Raw genomic sequence first — 21,357 nt, 5'->3', positions numbered from 1 at the left:
TTTGTAGTTTAGGATGTAATACTTTTTTTGTCTTTAAAAAATTTATATTGTAGGCCAGTTGGGATGAAAAAGTTGACCCATTTAACTGAGGCTGTAGAGAAGTTAAAATTAATAATTTAGTATTTTATTATTAATTTTAGTACTAGTTGGCATGATATTTTGATTTTTCTTTCAGTCTATTCCATCTGGCTCATTAGTGAAAATAGGGACTAATCACGATAGTGACTGAGAGGGCATTTCATTGCTAAAACTGGGACTCTCTTTAGGACAACATGATGAATTTGCCACCTTAGAAGAGGACTGCCTGTATTTAAAAGGAGTAAGTTAAATTTGACCTACTAATCCTGAAAACAACGTAGAAATATATTTCCCACATACTTTTATTTGAAAGTGGCATTAAAAAAAGATATAGTACCGTTTTCAAAATGAGTTTATTTCTAGGTATTTATCAGAAATGGCCCTAACATGCTATCATATCTGATTACTTAACACATCAAAATTTTGAATTATGTTTTCATAGTGTATATTTAAATCATTGAAATGTTTATCTAGGGGGTAAATAAGAATTAATACTTTAGGATCCTTTGACTAGGATTTAAAGATATTTGAGGATTAACAAATGTTTAAATGTAAATTTCAGTTCAGAAATATGTTAGGAGGTATAATTACAAATGAAAATAGGGTTTTGATGAGGCATCAATATTTTAAAATAAAATTTTGGTCATGATGAACTTCTTTCATGTGTGTTTGATGCTGGAGATTAAATAAGCCTCACACATGTTAGCCAAATGCTTTACCACTAAGCTACATGCCTGGCCTTAGAATGAATGCAATTAAAGTCACCAGTAAGCATGTTTTTAAAGGTAACATGATTAGTCAGGTGGCACTGAAGGAAATCAGATCTTTAACAAAGTGTCACTCTCACTTTAAGATTTTGTGTATTAAAAGATTAAAGATAATTTAAAAGTGGTATTTGAGAAGAGCAATATGCAAAGTACCTGAAAACTGTAAGTTACTGATAAAATATTCAGAAGTTAGAGTATTTAACAAGGTTCCGCATGTTTTTAGAGTTACTGGATTTTTTAAAAGAAAGCTCTCAAATGTTTTATTTTTAAAGATATGTATCACCTTTTGTATCTTTTCAAATATATTGTCCCCAAATTTTGTAATTAAGATGATTATGTTAAAAGAATAATTTAATACATAGACATAATTATATATTATAGTAATACTGGGAATCTGATACAGTACTTACTAAAAATTTAGAAATGAGTTACTTTTAAGAGAAAGTTCAGTTACTTGCACCACAGCAGTAAGATATTATTTATACATAATTTTTAAAAGGGAAATGTTTATAATAAGCAAAAATTAATTGTGAAATATTTAACATGTAACAGTAGAATAACACTGAGAAGAAAGATATTAAAAGCTTTGCTTTTCTCTGGAAGTACATGGCATTGTAGGTAAATATTGTTACTGTATTATGTACTTCCTACATATTCTATAATGTGTTTTTAATGGCTTGTTTTAATCGATATTTATTTGTATTTATTTTTATTTATAAAAGTGAGCCTATTTTTGAGTTGATTGTGAAATCTTTTTCACATGAATAAATACTAGGGTTATCAGTTTATCATACTATATTAAATTGAAATTTTGAAAAAAATGGAAATTTTATTTTTACTTATTGATTTCATAATTTTGTAACAGGAAACTGTAAATAAAATACTACTATCTGTTTTCATTGAAGAGGGTAATTTTGCAAATACAGTTACATTAACTGTAAGTTGCTTGTCTTTTAAAAATATGATCATACTAAATAGTGTTATGGTTCTCTTAATACTTAGGTAATAAGTTTGTATAGAATCGTTATTGTGGATACAGAATCAGGAGCCACATTATCTGAGATGATAGCTCAGTTCTATCATATTGCGTTTGTGTGATATTAGGTGATTTTTTAACTTTCCTGTATCTCAGCTTTTTCATCTGTATTATGGGGGTAGTAATAATGTGCTTACTTTTGTGACTATTAAAATGAATTCTTACATTAAAGCATTGAGAGAAATATGTAATTCATGTTAAATGCTATATAATCTCTTGCAAGTATTGGATCATAGCAGCAACAGTAGTTGATATATCAAAAACTGTTACAGGGTTGGAAGCCTAGCTCAGTGATATACTGTAGTCCTCTCTGCTGTCACTCAATAAGATAGTTTCAGAGAAATCAATAGCATTACAGTAAGTTCAACCTTTACTTCAGCGGTTTTCAAACTTTAATGTCCGCTAAAATCACTTTGTGTACCTGTAAAGTGTCAGTTGAAAATCACCATGACCACAGTTTATGACTGAATATGTGAGGAACAAGTTACTTAAATTTTAAAATGTATCTCAGGTTTTTCAAAAGCAGAGCAATAAAATAAAGAATCTATAGAAACCAGAAAATATATGTAAACATTATTATGGATAATTACTATACATACAGAAACATTGTTTTCACATTTATTTAATATTCACATTTTTGAGATTACTCACTCGGTAGATTATCCTTCTAATTTGTTATACCTGTGTTTCACAGTTTACTAAGCTCTCTTTTAAAGAGACTGTATTTGCCTCTGAAAATGCATACATGATGTTTTATGCACATATCTAGTCAGCAAAATACTATTTCCAGACAATATTGATTTCAATACAATAGTCAAAAGACTATAGTATATAAGTATTGTTCTAAAATTAATAACAAAGTATAGTTACAAAAAGTAACAAACTTATACATCTCTTTATGTCAGCTCTAATTTTAATGCTAACAGAAAAATGTAGAAAAACCAATTATATTAATACATTCCAACAGTTCTTACAGATAAAGCAGAAATTATATTTTGATAATGCAATTGGACTTTAATTCATTAATGTTAAAGATCTAAGAATTACTCAAAACAAGTCAAATGTGGAGTGAAAAATAATTTAAGAGAAAAAAATGATTTCTCTTGAGTGGCATCGACCAGGAATTAGCTTGTAATGGCCCAGAAGATAAGTAAAATAATTAGGTCTATTTGCTTCCTAGAGAGAAGAAGCAATTGATATGTGTTAATCGGTTTAAATCCATATCCAGTCTTTTAACTCCCGGTGAACACACAAGGCATGACCCAGCGGCTCTGTGCTCAGGATTTGGGGCCCCTATTCAGCTAGTCCCAAGCAGGCCTTCCACCGTTCCAGGAGAGCTTGCTTTTGTCAGAGGATTTACTCTCACTCATTTTATTCTAAATGCAGTTTTGCATGCACAGATCACCCAGATGTATCTGCTGCTCGCTTCTAAATACCCACAAATGTTTTATTATGGGCTAAGAGGTATGTTAGGGTTGGGGTTATTTTCATTGGACATATACGGTACAGTGCCACTTGTACATCATTTACATTAACTTTGCATTATATATACTGAAAAGGAGAGAAATAGTACTACTAATATTATTTTTGTTTCATCACTGTATTGGAAGTGTCTAGCACAGACACAGTGGAGCGTGGGCATTAAATACATACTTGTTGAAGGAATAAATGAGCTCTAAAGGGATGGATTTTGTGCAGGCTTCTGTGTCCTTAGAACTACTTTTAAAGGATGCCCTCTACCTCTGTAGTGGATTTCTGTTTCCCAGAAGCAGAATAACTTATCCTTGTTTTCTGCAGCTGTGTAGAGGGATCATAGACAGCCTCCAAGATTGGACATTGGTCTACACCAGGCCCTACACACTTCAAATACACAGGCACTTGCCCACTATCCTTTTCTCCCAGTGTTATGGTCATTCATGGAAGAAATGCTTATTGCAGACCTCCTGAGTGCTCTAGGTATTAGAAATAAAGAAGTATTTCAGTAATGACCCCACTACTTATTAGCTAATCTCAAATGTGTGAGCATTATGAGTGCTTTCTAAAGAAAATTGATTTCATGACCCTTCCTCTCCAAAATTAACATGCCACTTTCAAAATAAAAATTAAAAGTATCATAGTTCTTTTAAAAGTTGCATTTAAAATACTGACTGATAAATGCATGCACATGCATTACCCATAATTGCAAAGCTCTTGAAAGTGAAAATTTTTGTTCTTATCTTTTTGCTCAAAATCGTACATGCTAATATTTTATTTATGACTGATTTTCACTGTTAGGTCTACTGTAGGTAACTTTTTCTTTGAAATAATGACTTGTTTCTTCTAAAAATGATTACTTATATTTAAATATTTATTATTTTTTGAAAATTATATTTTAATTAATATGTGAAATACCCTTTATTTTTCTCTATCTTGTATTTTAAATGATTAGACTCTTCCTCCAATATCCTTTATTAGGCCACTTCATAGAATTTATAAGCATGAAAACCAAGATACAATGAAAAAAATGAAGTAAGTCAAAATGGAGAGAAAAACTACAATTAGTTTGCTAATATGTGAGCTTTTCTTCAGAAATTCTTCATGTCAGAAATACTGCCTAAATTTTTGAAGTGAGTGAAGTTGACTGCATTCTTGTAGGGATTTCTTAGTAATCCTTTAAAAGGTTATTTTAACTATTTTGTTTTCAAAAAGTGTAATTGTCTTCAGACAATTACATACTCTTACCATGCAAGATATTAACAATTCACCTTTAAAAAAATCAAGGGTTCTTTAAAAAGGACATGGTAGGACTACCTGTTTCAAAAATTAAGTTAAAACCTTTATTTTTAGTCTTCTAATTGACTTTAGATTATTGACTCTTAGCAAATGTATGTATAATATATAAATTATGTGAACTTCTAATGTAACTGTTTAATGAAAAAATAAAATATTGCTTTATATAACGATTTTTGAAACCTTCCTATGATTAAGGAATTATAATATATTTGTACTAGTTTTTATATACTTTAACTTTACTACTTAAAAGCAAATTTTGAATATATAATCTTTCAGCAGTTTAAAGTGAGGACAGAGTAGGTTTGAAAAACAAAGTTTGTTTTATATACTTTAAAGAATAATTTTTATTTTCTACTTTGATATGGAAATCTGCTCATGTTTTAAATATTGAGATTGTTTACAACCTTCTGGTATTTTCATATAAATATAAACAATGAACTGTAAATTCACATTGATTGCAATAATATGTAAATTGCCATAAAGTATGGAAAATCCAAAATTAAATCTAACTATATGTTCTTTGAAATAATAAACATCATAGAACTATGCCAGTACTATTTCTTCCAATTCCAAATATTGCCCCAAATTTTTATCAGTGAAAATTGCAAGTGTCTAATTAAATTCACCATTTAAAATAAGCTATTATATTGTAGAATTATATCACACATATAATATATAGTATACAATACTGTCAGAAGTAGATATTTTGTCCCATTAGAATAGGCAATTGGGATACAGTATTACCAACTAACTATCTATATTCTCACTATTCATGTACTTTTGTGTTTGTAATGAAAAGAAAATGAAAGTTAGTATGACTATTCACTCTGTAATATTTCATGAGTACTACTATGTTAAATTTGAAAATATATGTCTTAGTAGAAAATGGATGTATTTAAAATATTTGCTGCAAGGAACAGAGATGTTCTATGGTAAATACCTTAAGTAAAACTATGTAACACTTTCCAGTAAAACAATAAGTTGTCCCTGCTAATGACTATTTTATTTTATTTTTTTAATTTTTATTTATTTTTCTTCTTACCTTTTGAAAGATAATTTGCAAGAATTCTGCCATAGTATGCCAAGAACTGGATAAATTGAAAATGATTTTGAGTTGAATTCTTTTTTTTTTTTTGGTTCCAGTTATCAAAGTCTCGACCTCGCACTTGCCTGGCAGGCACTTAGGCCACTGAGCTAAATCATCACTTTGAGTTGAATTCTTAACTAAAACTAGGCATTGAGCTTGGTTTGCAAATCTAGGGTGGGGGAAAATACTCTCTCTATAAATTTGTAGGCATTCTGATGTAATTCAAGGAGATATGATGGAAGGAAGGCTATTATAATCAAATAATCATGTTTATAGTAACTTCCATAGTTTTGTATTAATGGTTCCAATTCATTGGTCAATATTATTTTGTGCTTCACAACTGTGTTGACCTATAAAGGAGGTATTATCCTCCTTTTTGCAATTGAAAAGCCTAGCATTCAGAGAGGTAAAACATCTTATCTAAGTTCCAAAGCTAGCAAGTACTACTATTTGATTCCAGACAACCTGAATCCAGTCTCTAGTTTTAATTACTTTCCTCCAAAGATGCTAATTTGTTTTTTTTTAATCCTTGTCCTTTCTTCTGATTCCAACTTTTTTCTACTAATGAATGATTCTCATTTTTAAATATCATGCTTGTTAATGTTTTTATCTCTTTTGGAAAACGTCAGACTTTTAAGATTTACAATTGTGTTTCATATTCCTTTGCTTTTCCAATACATAGCACAATTCATTATACTTTAAAGCAATACAGGCATAATATAGAGGTAAATTGATAGGTGAGAAGGTAAAATAAAACTGAACTTTAAATATGGGAAGACTTTTGTTTGGCATTTATCAAAATGCTCTTGCTTGCTAGCTGGAAAATTTATTAAAGAGCAAATAGAAGGAATAAACTCAGCTAGCAAACTTACACCTTCCAGTTTATTTACAGCTCAGGGTGAAATTTTGCTTGACTGGACTCAGCTGAAGGATTTCCTGCCATTAATGTCCTAGTAGTCTCTTACATTTAGTGTCCATAGTATTAAAATTAGAGGAGGGACAGGCAAAAATGTATTTAAAAATATAGCTTACACGCCTGTCATCCTTCTTATATGGGGGGATACAAGCATATAACAATAGGTTATAAGATAGGATGGTTATTCCCGTTTGGAATTTCATTTTGGGCTATTTTGTTTTTAGGGTGTTTTTTTTGTTTTGTTTTGTTTTTTATTTTTGTACCAGGGATCAAACTCACGACCTCGTGCTTGCCAGACAAGTGCTTATATCGCTAAGCTAAATCCTTGGCCCTCATTTTGGACTGTTTTAACAATGATCATAAATGATAAGTACTACTAGTGACAATTAATTATCATATTCTAAACTTCTTGGTTTGCATTTTTTCTAAGTAGTTTTGGTAAAGATTATATTGAAGAGAAATTAGGATAAAACACAATAAATGAGAAAAATGCCATTCATTTTGTAGTTCCTTTAACACATTCTACTTGCCATGTATTCTTTCAGTGTACATAATTTTGCATGAAAGTACTTTTCTGTATCACGTGAACTATTTATGCTCATTTTATCAATAAGTATGTTTGGCCAAACGTGTGTATCTGCAGACCTACTTAAAACTACTCCCTGCAGCCTGAGTAATTAATGGTGCTATTTCTTTATCTTTAACAAATACCTCCTTGCTGGCTGAAATTCTGACAGGGAAATTATAGGATTGGTGGCTGTAGAAAGATATATGTTGGTAACTGGTTGCCATTCTGCTCCTTAAAATGTAAGTGGAACTTACATTAAAATGTTAAAAAGCAAGGCTTCTTTAAAATTATACTATTTTACAAACAGGTATGTTGTAAAGGTCATTATATACATCTGCACCTCCAACTTGAACAGATATCAAATTATCTATTAATGTGCATTGCGCATGTGTCAGCTATTCATTGCTTTTGTTTTTCTTGTGCAGTTTTATAAGAATTTTTGTGATGATGCCTTGTTAAGATAGATGATACTGACGAACATTTTAATGATTATCAATTTTGTAATTTCACCTATGTGGAAAAGAAATTTGGATCCAAACAAGATTTTCTTAATAAGATACTGTTTTTCTCTATCTATTGAGAGATACATTAAAAAATATAAATGAGCAAAACCCTAAATCTAAGACAAAGGTTAGTGCTATATTAGAAAAAGGAATAAAACTATATCAATGAAAAAAGAATAATATTATGGATAAGATTACATATACCTATAAAAATACAGATAAAACTCAAAGGTATATTAATAAAATCTGTCTGTTAAATGTTAGTCTTGTGTTTCTGTTAGAAGTGATATCTCCATGAAGCAAGCAGTTTACATCCAGCTAGGAGTTTGGTTTCCTCATCATAAATCTCATGTGACTTTGATTTATGTCCTTGAAATACTTAGCACTTACATGTATGTCTTTTTCCAGCTGTGGTTGTGTAAATATTTAAATATTTCAGTCGCTCTGTTTATATTTTATCTTCCAACTGAGCAGTCGTTGAAGGAATCCTGCCCTTCCCTTTTCTGTGATGCTGGTCTTGCCTGAAATCCAGGGAATTGTGTTCCCCATGTCCTATGAGGACTCTTCCTAAGGATAGTTGACATTATCATCCTAGGTCCTGTTAGGGACCCATTTCGTTGTCTCTCTTTCTTTTACTGTCTCTTCTTACTATTTAAGTTTCCTATGCAGAGTGTGGTTGAAACCTGAAATTGCTTTTGGAAATTGTATATAAAACATGTTTTTTATTCCATAAAACTGATAAAAATTAGTATTAACTAGAATGGAGATTGGCCAGTGACTTACAGAAACTTAGAATTAATGATTACAGAAGTATTTTATACATAATTAATGATAAATATTATATACAGAGGGGAAACTGAGAGAGTAAAGTTGGATACCATTTTTCAAGAGGAAAAGTACAAGCACTACTATGTGGTGCTTTAGGTGTTTCTTATGTACTCCTCAGATACACATGTGCTCTTGGGTCTTTATAACCAACTGTCCCAGAATCCTCCTTTAAGGGTTGAAGATTCAGTTCAGTGGTGGAGTATGCCCTAAATATGCTGTGTCCTCGGATCAGTTCATGGTACAAAACAGTCCTTGAGAAAATGAATCATACTTTATAGATATAAATTGAATAACTTTTTTCAACTTACAGATAGAAGTAGGGTGACATTTCCTTCAAATATATTGGGAGAACGAAGTTCGGCACCGATGATGTTTAGTTTACATTGTACAAATAATAAAAGCTGACCATGGACGTTACATACTGAACAATGTAATATCATTTTAGAAAAGATAACACAATGCAAGCAATGCTTTATAGTCCTGTTTATTCATCATCAAACTTTATATTGACTTAATTGACTATGAAATCATTTGGTTTATCATTAGTCTGTGCAGGAGGAAAGAATGACAGATATAATCACATCTGAATGATTCTTGATATATTTTATCAAGGGCAGGAAGCTCAGAGTGATGTTTACTCAGTATGATGCCCTGAGAGTTCGGGGTACCTCTGGACAAGCTGACAGTTGCATACTCAAGTTTAATCTCAGAAAAGAAATCTCAGCTGGAGCTGTGAATTTATGTATTACTTTTTTGTAGGTGAGGTTTGAGATAGGGACTTGCTATGTAGCTCAGACTCTTGAGCTCATTATGTAGCCCTAGATCTCATGGTGATCCTCCTGACAGCCTCCCAAGTGTTAGGATTACAGGCATGAACAACCATGTCTGGCTTATCTATATTTAAAAAAAAAAATCTGAATGAATGCTTTGGTGTCGAAAGCAAGAATGGACATATCGTGTTTATCTATGGATTTTAACCAGTTAATTCTAACGGCTTTGATGGAGTAGTTGAAAAATGCAAGAGTTTGGATTTGTCTAGGACTGAATCCCAGCCCTGCCATCCTTCAGCTGAATGACAGCTGAGATCTCACTTCCCATATGGACACCAGATACCACAACACCCACCTCATAAAGATGTTGTTGTGAGAAAGGAGATGATGGATAATTACTAGTAGTTTTCTGTTCAATCCTTTTAAATGCTGCTTATAGTTGATTACAGAGAATAATTTATTATAGTTTTTATAAAGATGATTATCAGTTATGGTTTTATTATTGAGATTAACCATTGTAAATATGACTCAGATATTGGGAAGTCCCTTCTTTCCTGAAGGTTATGTATTCTGAGAAATGACAGATTTCTACATTTTTACTGTATAGAAGGTTATTGGTTCTACTACACTCAAATAAGTTTATCTGCTAACCTTATTTTCTCTCTTCATATCATTATATGCTTCATAAAAGAATAGGTTTGCTCTTCAAATATGTTTCTGAGAAGCAAAGTTCAGTGGTATATCCTGTAAAAAAGAATAAAAATCATTCAGTGGCTAAGTACTTTTAGAAAATGTTGCACTTTATATCCGTTTTCTGGCACATTATTATATATATTAGAAAGACTAAAGAGGAAACCCTGAGAACTAAACTTTTTTAAACAGCAATACTATTAACAGTCTGAGGCAAGAGTATTTCACAGAGCATTTTTCAAAAATTTAGCCATTAATTTTATGGAAAGCATTTTTATTGCTGAATCTTTTACTGATTGCTGCTGTATAAACATAGTAGTGAAAACACGGTTCTGAGATCTCCCTTCCTCAAAGTCTTGCTGGCTGCAGGCCAGCTGTGTAAAACTGCAGGTTAGGGCAGAGAGAATCCTCAGCTACACCATGCTTCAGTGTAGTCTGGGTGATCTCCAGCTTCTGTAACCGACCGTTTACTGCCTCTAGGCCCTCTCCCTAGACAGTTTTAGTCTTTCCCATGGTTTTGTTTCCATCTCTATTCTAATCCACAGCTCCAGCTGAGATTTCTTTTCTGAGATTAAACTTGAGTATGCAACTGTCAGCTTGGCCAGAGGTACCCCGAACTCTCAGGGCATCATACTGAGTAAACATCACTCTGAGCTTCCTGCCCTCACCCAGTCTCACTCTTACTCCCCACCTGCACTAAGAGTGTGCTTCACACACTGGTGAGACCAGGAATGTCTTGAGCTGTTTCTCTTCAGGCTGTGCGTTTTAGTTTCCATCATCTTCCAAATTGCCAGCGAGTAGGTTCTGTGGATTTTGTGACTTAATATCTCTAGATTTTCTGTCTGTGGATGTCTAAGTACGAGTTGTCAGATTTATTGCCCGATGGATGCAAAAGTGTTCTACCTAATCCCTTTCTACTTAGCCTGCTATATCCAGCTGCATGGTACCAATAGTGAGCTCTCCAGGATCAGACTGGACCATACTGATCCCTTACTTAAAATTTTTAAGTGGTTTCCTGTTTTCCTCCTGCTTTGTCCTGTTTCCTTTCTTTTTTTCAGTGAAGTGGCAGAACTCGTGCCTGATGTACAAAACTCATCACGTAATTTATTTTAGCTTGGTTTCTAGGCTCTTGTTCCCCAAACTCTGACATTCTTTTTATACAAAGAACATAAAAATATACTTGCGGATTCAATAAATGTACCATAAACTCTTGTAACATTTGGTGAAATCAGCTCCTCCTTTCTCCCCTGACCCCTTCTTCAAAGCTCATTTAAATTCCATGACTACAGATGCTCTGCTGACTTCTCAGGATCTTAGGTGCCCTTTCTTTGTGTTTTCACAGCATCTTGTGCGCCACTATTTCCTATGTCAAATGGACTTTCAGAATTTCATATAAAATATGCTTTAATTAAGTGCAGACCACCTCATTAGTTAACCATTCTCAGCAGCCATCATTCATAATTAGTCATAGTAAAGATCAATAACATTTAATAAGGCTTTACTTTTTAAAATTTTGTAACATCAATAGTTATGAGTATTTTAAAGTCAATCTAAAAAAATAAGTCTATCTAAATTTCACTGGATTTCAGTGTGGCTTTTGTGTGGAGCTGTGAATTTCAAATTTGGCTAATTTATTCTCCCTTCTAATAGGGTCTAGTTTTATTTAAAATAGTTATGTGTATCATGAACTAAAGTAATTTTCTGTATTTCTGACTATAAAACTATTGCTTGGTGTTTTATAGATTGTAATTTGTGTTTTGTGGAAGTTATAAACACATCAGAAAACTTAACTGTCATTTTTCATTTATTCATTTCACTAAGGGAATATTAATTGCAGTAGCTATGAGTTAGATACTGATATAAGTAAGTTCCATATTGCATTTATAGTTTATTTACTGGAATAGAATGCATACGAACTACAAATTTAAAAGACAAACTCTTTTGAAGTATTTGCTAGAATGCACAGTTCTTATGCTTCGGTTCACTCTGTTCAGTGAAGTCTTCCTCATTAGCTCTTTACTCATTTTTAAATTTATTCCACACGTATTTATTGAGCACTTGTTCAGACAAAAGGGAAACAACTGTGAGCAAAATCAGACCCACACATTTCACAGACTGCTGGGAAAGAGATAATATTTAAGGTATTGCATGCAACTGTAATTCCGATAAATCTTTCCAGAGATAGTTTAGTAGTGTTATTTAGGTTTATTGAAGAGGGATTTGATTTTGTGGGAGCATTCAAGAAGAGCAGAGATTTGGAAGAAGAGTGAGTAGAGCTTTGGTAATTTATACTTCTGGCTCTCAGTAATCATGGGTGGCGGGGCAGGAAAATAGGGGACAGTATGCTTGTGAAACTGACAGAAGGATGGCAGGTCTGGGAAGGAAAGGGAACAGGCTGGCTCTTGTGGGTCTTACTAGGACATTAAAGTAATGACTTTATTGAAAAGCCCTCTGAAGTAGAGGAGAACCCAAACTGTATTTGCTTTTCATAATAAGGCTCTATGGATACAAAATATTTTAGAGACTTTCTTAAACCCTCATAAGAAAGGATGGTAATTGAAACCAGGATTGTAGCTGGATACTGAATTGAGAAATTTGGGAAACGTAATAGACAGAGGGTGTATGGAAGACTAGCTTCACTGAGATTGCAACATTATATGAGAGCCAGGTTTGGGCTCCAGCAAGCGTGGGCTATTGCATTTGAGAAATTTATGCATTTACGCAATGCAAAGCAGAAGTAAGGAATATTGGAAAATATGAAACATGATCACTTTCAGATTATAATTTTATTGGAAAAAAGTACAAAGAACCCATTTAAATGATGTTTGTATAAGGCACTTCACTTATTGGGCGGCAATAGGATTCAGAGTGCAGCTCCTCATGCAGCTTCCTTTTTTTCCATTTAATATCATATGTAATAATTAAACTCACATGTTTCACGTTTCCTCTTTGACACGAGTGAAACCTGACATAAGAATAGTGAACTCATTAATTAAAACTCTGGGGGAAATAGACAGACACATATATACTTTTATTACTTGGAAGAGATACTGTTGGGGTAAAAAGATTTCATTATATTTGAGTAGAAATGTTCACGATTATATAGCATTTATTTTGTTAAAGTATTAATTTTGCTAGTTTAAAAAAAGGGTTCTAGGAAGCTGTGTGTGTGTTTTAATATTCAGGAAGCTGTTTAACAGTTCTGGAACACATTATTTTGCAAACACAGGCAACATGGGTGGCATGCAGGGTTCCACTACGAACTGTAGACCAAAGTTTTGTACAGCAGACAGGATTTATGCATGCAACAATTAAGCAAGAGAGTTTGCTAAGTGGAGGGTTCAGGCATTGAAAGGTATAGTCAAGGTATATACCAGCGAGAGTAAATAGGGCAGGAAAGATAGATCAGTCTTCTCATAGTATTGTTAAAGTCTTTTCTTTGGTTCTAGATCTTAACCCTTGCCAAGGGATGTATGAAGATATTTTGTCAATTCTCCTGCAGGCTCCCGTCTCCGTCAGGAAGATTTTCCACCGCGCATTGTTGAACACCCTTCAGACCTCATCGTCTCCAAAGGAGAACCTGCCACTTTGAACTGTAAAGCTGAGGGCCGCCCCACACCCACTATTGAATGGTACAAGGGCGGGGAGAGAGTGGAGACGGACAAAGATGACCCTCGCTCACACCGGATGCTGCTGCCCAGTGGATCTTTATTTTTCTTACGTATAGTTCATGGACGAAAGAGCAGGCCTGATGAAGGGGTCTATGTCTGCGTAGCTAGGAATTACCTGGGAGAGGCCGTGAGCCACAACGCGTCGCTGGAGGTGGCCAGTGAGTAAACCGGGCTTTCTGAGTTTGGCAGGGTGGTGGCAAATGAGGGCAATAAAAAGTGAGCATGCATTGAAGGATTCACCTGGAGCAAACTACAGTGTTTTATGACAACAACCTAGTAGTATCTGAATTTTCTTCATTTCTCATCCTAGCTGGTTATTCCAGCTAAGTTAGCTTTACGTATACTTGTTGACCTATATGTCTTTTGATATCGAGTCTTTTTTTTTTTTTTTGTCTTTTTCTTTTTTATTGGTACCAGGATCGAACTCACGACCGCCTGCTTGCAAAGCAGGTACTTAATGCCGTTGAGCTAAATCTCCAGCCGATATGCAGTCATTTTCTATCGAATGCTTTTACCGAAATTATTTTTTTCCCTTCCTTTTTTTTTTTTTTTTTTTTTTGCTTTTAAATCGTCTGAATGCAATAATTTTTCTGTAAATAGGATGGTGTGGGATATTCTTAATTTGTTTTCATTAAGAAAAATACTTATAGCTGGGGGACTAGCTCAGCGGCTCAGCACCTGCCTGGCAACACGAGATGGTGAGTTCGATTCCCGGTACCAAGTACCAGAACCAAACTCAAACAAAGAAAAAAACCTTGTAGTGTAAGGTTTGAAAATGTTTCTAATTTTTGCAAATACATCAGACTTCTGTTGAAGCTGCATCCGGAAGAGCCTGTTTATATGTTTCCTTCCCGGCAACAGGGATGGAAGGCGGTGTGTGCAGTCCACACACGGTTGGAGGTTTGCTTTATCTACTGAAACCAACATGCAGCTCATTTGAATGTATCTCTGGACAAATTTGTTGACTGATGGTTTCATTTTTATATGCAGAGTCTAGATGTCTATTTTATTTGATTAAGAATTAGATTTCTTTTATTTTAGGTTCATGTTCAGGAGGTAGTCCAAACATTTGTTCCCCGCAGAGAATCCTGCTCTGTGTAATGACAGAAATCAAGAAGTTTTGAATAGGGATTGGGAAGACTAATTAAATTAGATTTCATTCATTTAAACTATGTATAATTATGTATGTAACTTTATTCATAACGATATTTGCATATGATATTTTCCAAGAAGATTAATATTTTACTATGACTTATGCCCAACATTTTAATTATATAATTGGTTTTCATGGTATCCATTCATCTCGAACTTGAATATATGGAAACAGAAATAATTAGGAAACTGTAGACATGGATAAAAATTCAGAGACAAATTATTCCGGCTCTGTTGTATCATTAATGTGGAATGAGCCCCAGAGAATTTCCATAATTTGATCATCCTCATACAGCCATGAGGCATGTCATGTGGAGACACTGCCAAAGATGTCTGATATGAACATAAAATATAAATAAATAGAATAAAAATAACTTTTAAACTGTGTCAGAACTAGTCATTCATGGTTTAAAGTTTTTCTCTTAAAATCTGAATTACATTTCTTGATTTACAGTTGATTCATAATGAATGAATGGACTTTTTTATTACATTGACTCAGTAAAGGTCTCAGCACTAAAGAAGCAAAGTATATATATGAAAGGTATAATCACAGCAGAAATGTATTTTTCTTTTTTGCTTTCAAGTCTGAGCAAAGGAAAGTTTAAATGTTCAACCAGTTATTAAAGAATATATGTATTTTGATAGTTACCTTTAAAATATCTGTGTAGATATTTTAGTTTACAGTTACATTCTTTTTCTAAATTGGACATTGCATTACCTTGGGGGACCATTATGAGAAAAAATTTTCAACACACAAGATTATATTCTTTACAAGTAAAATATTCAGATACCAAGTTTCTTAATGCATAATGCACAAATTTTAGCATGGTGTTTATAATTGTCACCAAATTTTTTCTAGCTTCAGAGAAACAAATCAAATAATTTACTGAATAGAATTTAATATATTTAATATATTTTTAACATTTAAAAATACTAGAGGATAATATTCAGTATCAATCCCTTACTTACATAGGGAGACAAGTATTAATGTTATATATTTAAAACAGATACGTATAGGAATAGTTTGATAGTAATATCCTTACTATTGATAATAATTTTCTGAAACTCCAAAAATGTTTGAGTAGCATCTGCTGCAAACAAAAAGTTTAGTAATATCTGCGGTTAGTAATTTTGTGCTACTTTATCACTAGAAACATGTTTCTAGGTGAATAAAATGTATTATTTGAACATCCAGGTTTATGGGGAAGTTCAGTACTCTATTTTTAAGAAGATTTAGAAAATTGGAAATGATTATTTTGTAAATTCATGCTTCAGTGCCCCACAACAGATAGGTAGTAATTCAATTCACTATATATTAGTGATTTATTTTAGACAATTAATGTTTTTTAGGATTCTTCTCCCCTAAAATCAAAATCGGCCTTCTGTGCACTACATAAACAAGGACGAAACAAGGTGGGGAGGAAAACACTTGTAGGTTAAAGCTATAAAGTACTGTTCTAGCTTGCATTTTTTTCTGAGAATATTACTAGTATTTTTAAAAATATTTTTTAAAAAGTTTAGGTACCGGAAGTTCAACCAAAGCTATTCTTTTTCTCCCCAAGGCTCAGACACAGGAAGACGAAGATTGCATCTAATTTCATAGTGACTCTGTAGCTCTAAGTAATAGCATTAGCAAAAGTGTCTTGGGGCAACACAGGTTTCACAGTACAGTTGTTGGTAATGCTTTCAGAAACATTTATCTGTGTTTTGCTTGTGTTTGGCCCAAGTTTCACAGCTGTAACAACAAATGCATTTTTTGGTTCCTAGTAGTCATTATTCCTTCAAACTTCATAAAAAAATAATGTAAAATACCATTGGAAACCTTTGTTTCTGCAAAGAAACCACGGTATTCTTGTCCAGTGTGCCTTCAATCTTTATTTAAATTGGAATAATGCATTTAAAGGGTTGCATTTATTATCTTCAAGATTGATTATTTTCAGCCTGATTTAAGGCCTTGTCCTATAATCTCAGCACTCTGGGAGGCTGAGGCAGGAGGATCACAAGTATGAACTCGGCTTGGGGAATAGGGGGAGACTTTTTCTCAATAGAAATGAAGTAAAATAAATGAGCTAGAAATATAGGTCATTGTGAAGACCCTGGGTTCATTTGCAGATACTGAAAACAAATAGATTGATTTTTCAACAAATTTTGTTTATCTCCTCAATTATAACCTGGATAGACCACAGTGCAGAGTAGTGGTTTGGAGTTTATCTTTGCAGTGCGGTACAAACTGTATTTCTTGCTCTTAAAAACCTTAATTTTTAATTAAACTTATTCTATTATAAAGTCTAATAACTAGAATAAGAAATATTTAGCGTCTTTTTTTCTAATGTGTACAACTGGTATTTTTTGAAGTTTGCTTTTATAAAGAAACAGTTATCATAGATTTAAATTTCTTTCAATGATTAATTTTTGTTTTCATCCAAAAATGTCTTATCTTGACGAGGATATTAAATTATACAATTTGGAAAACTTTGAAACTCAGTTATCTAAAAAGGTCTTCCAAGCAGTATTTCTTTGTGTATTTTGGGTTAGCTTTCCTTGAGAATATATATGAAATGATGAGAAAAATCATTCTCCTATAAGTAACATTATCAGTTATTAATTTTTTGTTGAACCTGAGATAAATTGAATGCATAAGTGTTTAACACAACTTATACTTAATAAATAATTTGAACTTGGATAATTACACTGAATTGTAAGGAAAATCAGTTTGAACCTCACCCCTCACGTTTTCCACTGTGAAACGTCTTTCCATAACATGTGCCAAGTACTATACACAGTTAGTACATGGTTATTTGTCTTCTATTTAAACTATTTTCTTCTGACCAGCAAGACATCTTTAATAGGAAGATCATAGAACTGTCTACCTTGAAAGACACATTTGTTAATTAATCAAAGATTGTCTGACGAGGTTTTATTACCTAGAGTGTTTTTATCGCTATTATTTTGAGGCAAAATGATGTATTTTGAAGGAATGGCCTCCACTGTTTTCACTTATGTTCGTATGTTGTTGTTATTATGACATGCTTCTCAAAGTGATTTAGAATTTGAATTGTTCAATTTTTCTCACATAAGCAAAACAAGAAAGTGGGCTGACCATGCATGTGAAGCATACCATGTTTACCTTGGTGTAGTCAAATGTGTTTCTAAAACCTAGTCCCTGGAAATACAAATACACCTCTCCAGGGGATGAAATGGTCCGGAGGAAAAAAAGGAGAAATAAAATATACTTTTATGTTACAAAATTTTCACACATGTGAACGCACACCCCCCACACACACACGGGGGGGGGGAGAGAATAAAAAGGAGAAGAGAATATTTATTCATATTTATACAGTCGAACTATGCTGGAATAAAAACTAGGACTGAAGCCCTCCATATTAAGCTTGTGTAAGATGAGAATCCCTGAACTCTGTGCTGTTAGATAAAAGCTTAGAATTGCCTCTTTGGTGAAGACAGACGGTCTTTGGTAAGAGTAGAAAATTCACATATAAATGTATGTATGAATACTTACATACTGTTGTGTATATATTTGTACCTGGTAAATTTTTTATCTTTGAATTGATCTGGATTTATATTGCATCTTTAAGATATTTACTTGTTTCTTCTACTAATTTTCTATATATTTTGAAAACCTGCCATTTCAAATATTTTGAATAGATTCTAAAACATTTGTATAATTTTATTTTTTTCAACATTCAAAGTAAAAGTGCCAACTAGTCAGTTTAATGATTTTTAATTATGTTTCTACTATCTTGCATACTTCTGTTATACAATGCACAGACTCTTTATCCAAAAGTGATTCATGCTTACATGAAGTAATCTGGGTGTATTATTAGATGCATTCACTGATACTGAGCTATCACTTATAAGTCTAATTGCATTTGTTTTCACAACATTTTACTCTTTTTCTCCATTATGATCAAACACTAGAAAATTGCAGGATTGTATATATCAAACCTCTTATCTAAAGGGGATTTGGATGCTTCTGGCTTCAAAAATGCTATCAATGATTTTCCATTTTTAACTTAGTATGTGTTGGCTAATGTGCTAATATGTAAGTGAAATGCATCATTAATTAATGACCATAAATTAGTTTCTAATTAAGTAAAGAATGTGTTGAATTTATTAGTTTTGTCTTGGATTAAAATTGATGCTATGGAAATTGAACCTTGTTTATAAATTTCACTGATCATGCAGAATAAGCAGATAGTGTTGACTGAAGCTATTTTTGTTTTAGGGATAAGTTAACAAATTCATTTTTGCAACTTTTACAGTCAGGGTAATATTAAAAATTTTTTTAACCTTATATATTTTTTCACTTAAATGAAGAAATATTTTGTTAAGCTCTATGATACGATTACATTTACTAAAGTCTTGAATTTTATTACAATGTATTTTGTCATTGCCTTTTATTTAAAAATGTATTAAATTTGTTGTTATTGTATCATCTTAAATGATTGAAAAATAAAAGTCAGAAAGTTAGGAGAAAGCAGATCATGAAATCATAAATTAGAAATCCATCATGGCCAGGAGTTTAGCTCAGTGGCACAAGCACCTGCCTGGCAAGAACAAGGTCATGAGTTTGATCCCTAGTACAAAAAAAAAAAAAAAATGTTGACATTCATCAGACAACTTCTCATATCCAACTACCAGGTTTATTTTATTCATAATAAGATCAAGTACAGACAATCTCTCAAGTAAATATAGTGTGAATTTTGCATTTGTTGGGGAAAACATTTATATGTTACATAAAAGTCAGTTTTTCAAAGCACATACAAATTTTCCTATTTGGGGTTTGTTTCTTTGAAAGAGTATTTATAAAATTTAAAAGCAGAAATTGATACTTTATAAGAAATGACAGTGGCAATGGACATAAAAGAAACTTGCATCTTAATGCATACTTCATTGGAAAAGACAGAGTTTTCTGACCATTGCAGTGTGTTAGAGGAGAAGCAATTTTGGAAAATGTACATCTCCTGATAACTAACAATCATCGAGATACACTGTACTTTGAAACTACTCTTAAACAGTAGATTATATTTGCAAGTGTTTTTGACTTCTTGACTTACAAATTCATTTTTTTTTGTCTCACATATCTTTAACGAGTTTTTAGAAAGATCATAGACTTGGGGCACATGATGTATTTTCTCTCCTTTACATCACCGGAAAGTTTAATAAAATTATAGAGATAGTTTTTACAATTTATATATAACTGATAAAGTCACATTCTATTTTCTGCATGTCAGAAGCAATGTATGCACCCTATAGGACACTGTATGTGTCAGTATATGTGCGTGTGTGCCAGAGATTGGCTGTGAGACCTCATGTCCTGAGGGTGAGCACGATACCACTGAACTATGTGTATAGCCCTATAGAGCACTTCTCAGATACACAAATGTTCTTCTCATTTCACTATCCAGAGATTGCTATATCTAAAATCATGGTGGACAACGCTTTTTGTCTTCTTATTTTCCTTTGTATTATGAATCTAAAAAATATATTTTCTATTGCATTCTGTTTACTAGAAAATTAGTTATCTCATTTTCTTGCTCTTGTTTTTGCTTTCTCTCTCTCCCTCTTCCTAATCCCTGTGGTCCTTAAGAATCAAACCCAGGGGCTTGAATGTGCTAGGCAAGTGCTCTACCACTGAGCTACATCCTTAGCTGCCGTCTTAGGTAATGAAAAGCAGTGTAAGAACAAATGTATATGATATCTCACAAAGACTACATGGAAAAGGTGGTTAGTGCTCCAGACTGGTTATTATAAAACAGCTGTGGCCTCTTGAATAGTACTGATGTACTGCCATGGAATGGATGCAATCCAATAATTGTGTAGGTAAAGATGACACACTCCAGTCAGAGTCTTGTCAGCCACTATTTTATTTTCATACATGCTGAAAAGCACTAAAGTTGTTATTTCAACACTGGTTATACTTTCATGGAAAGCCCCCTGATGCTTCCAGAATTTCAATTTTGTGTTTGATTATTTATGAGAAATTCTTGGCATTGCTCCTTGTATCAACACTATTGTCTAAAACCTGTTAAAAGGTGGATCCTGCTGGCTCTCACATCTTATCAGGTTACCCTATCTTTCTGATTTCAATGCTGGAAGCCATTCTCATACGCAGACTAACTTAAGAATCAGTTGTATTTGTTTAAAAACTTTTCCTTCAGTGCCAAATGCATTAACTATGAACATTGTATAAACATTTCGACTGTAAATAATTTCAACTAATATAATATCATTTAACTGACTTCATCATTACGTATCAGTGGAACTTTTTAATCATAGTCATTTAACTATAAATTCGTCATGTTAGGATAAAACACTATTGAATATCTTTGGAAAATAAAGTTTTTTTCTCAAGATGGGCTTAGTGCTACAGGTTTGTAATCCCAGCACCTCAGAAGCTAAGGCAGGAGAATTGCTATGAGTTGGAGGAGTGTGTGGACTATGCAGTGAGACTTTTTTCAAAAATAAAGTAAAATAAAATAAAAATCTCTGTTACATAAT

General features: G+C 32.8%; 1 protein-coding gene across 7 annotated transcripts in view; it reads left to right on the top strand.

Moving 5' to 3' along the window:
- Robo1 (roundabout guidance receptor 1) overlaps positions 1-21,357 on the top strand; it is a 1,010,950-nt gene that overhangs the window by 681,288 nt on the left and 308,305 nt on the right. For all 7 annotated transcript variants that reach the window (XM_063224749.1, XM_063224750.1, XM_063224748.1 and 4 more), the window contains one exon: positions 13,518-13,844. In XM_063224749.1, coding sequence (XP_063080819.1) covers positions 13,518-13,844 — 327 coding nt within the window. The remainder of the gene's footprint in view (positions 1-13,517; positions 13,845-21,357) is intronic.

The sequence above is a fragment of the Cavia porcellus genome, unplaced genomic scaffold (genome assembly GCF_034190915.1).
Source record: "Cavia porcellus strain 051 isolate PalLab524CR breed Dunkin Hartley unplaced genomic scaffold, mCavPor4.1 scaffold_15, whole genome shotgun sequence".
In the NCBI taxonomy this organism is placed as follows: Eukaryota; Metazoa; Chordata; class Mammalia; order Rodentia; family Caviidae; genus Cavia; species Cavia porcellus.
The sequence above is the reverse complement of the archived record's forward strand: the minus strand, read 5'-3'. Positions and strand labels throughout refer to the sequence as shown.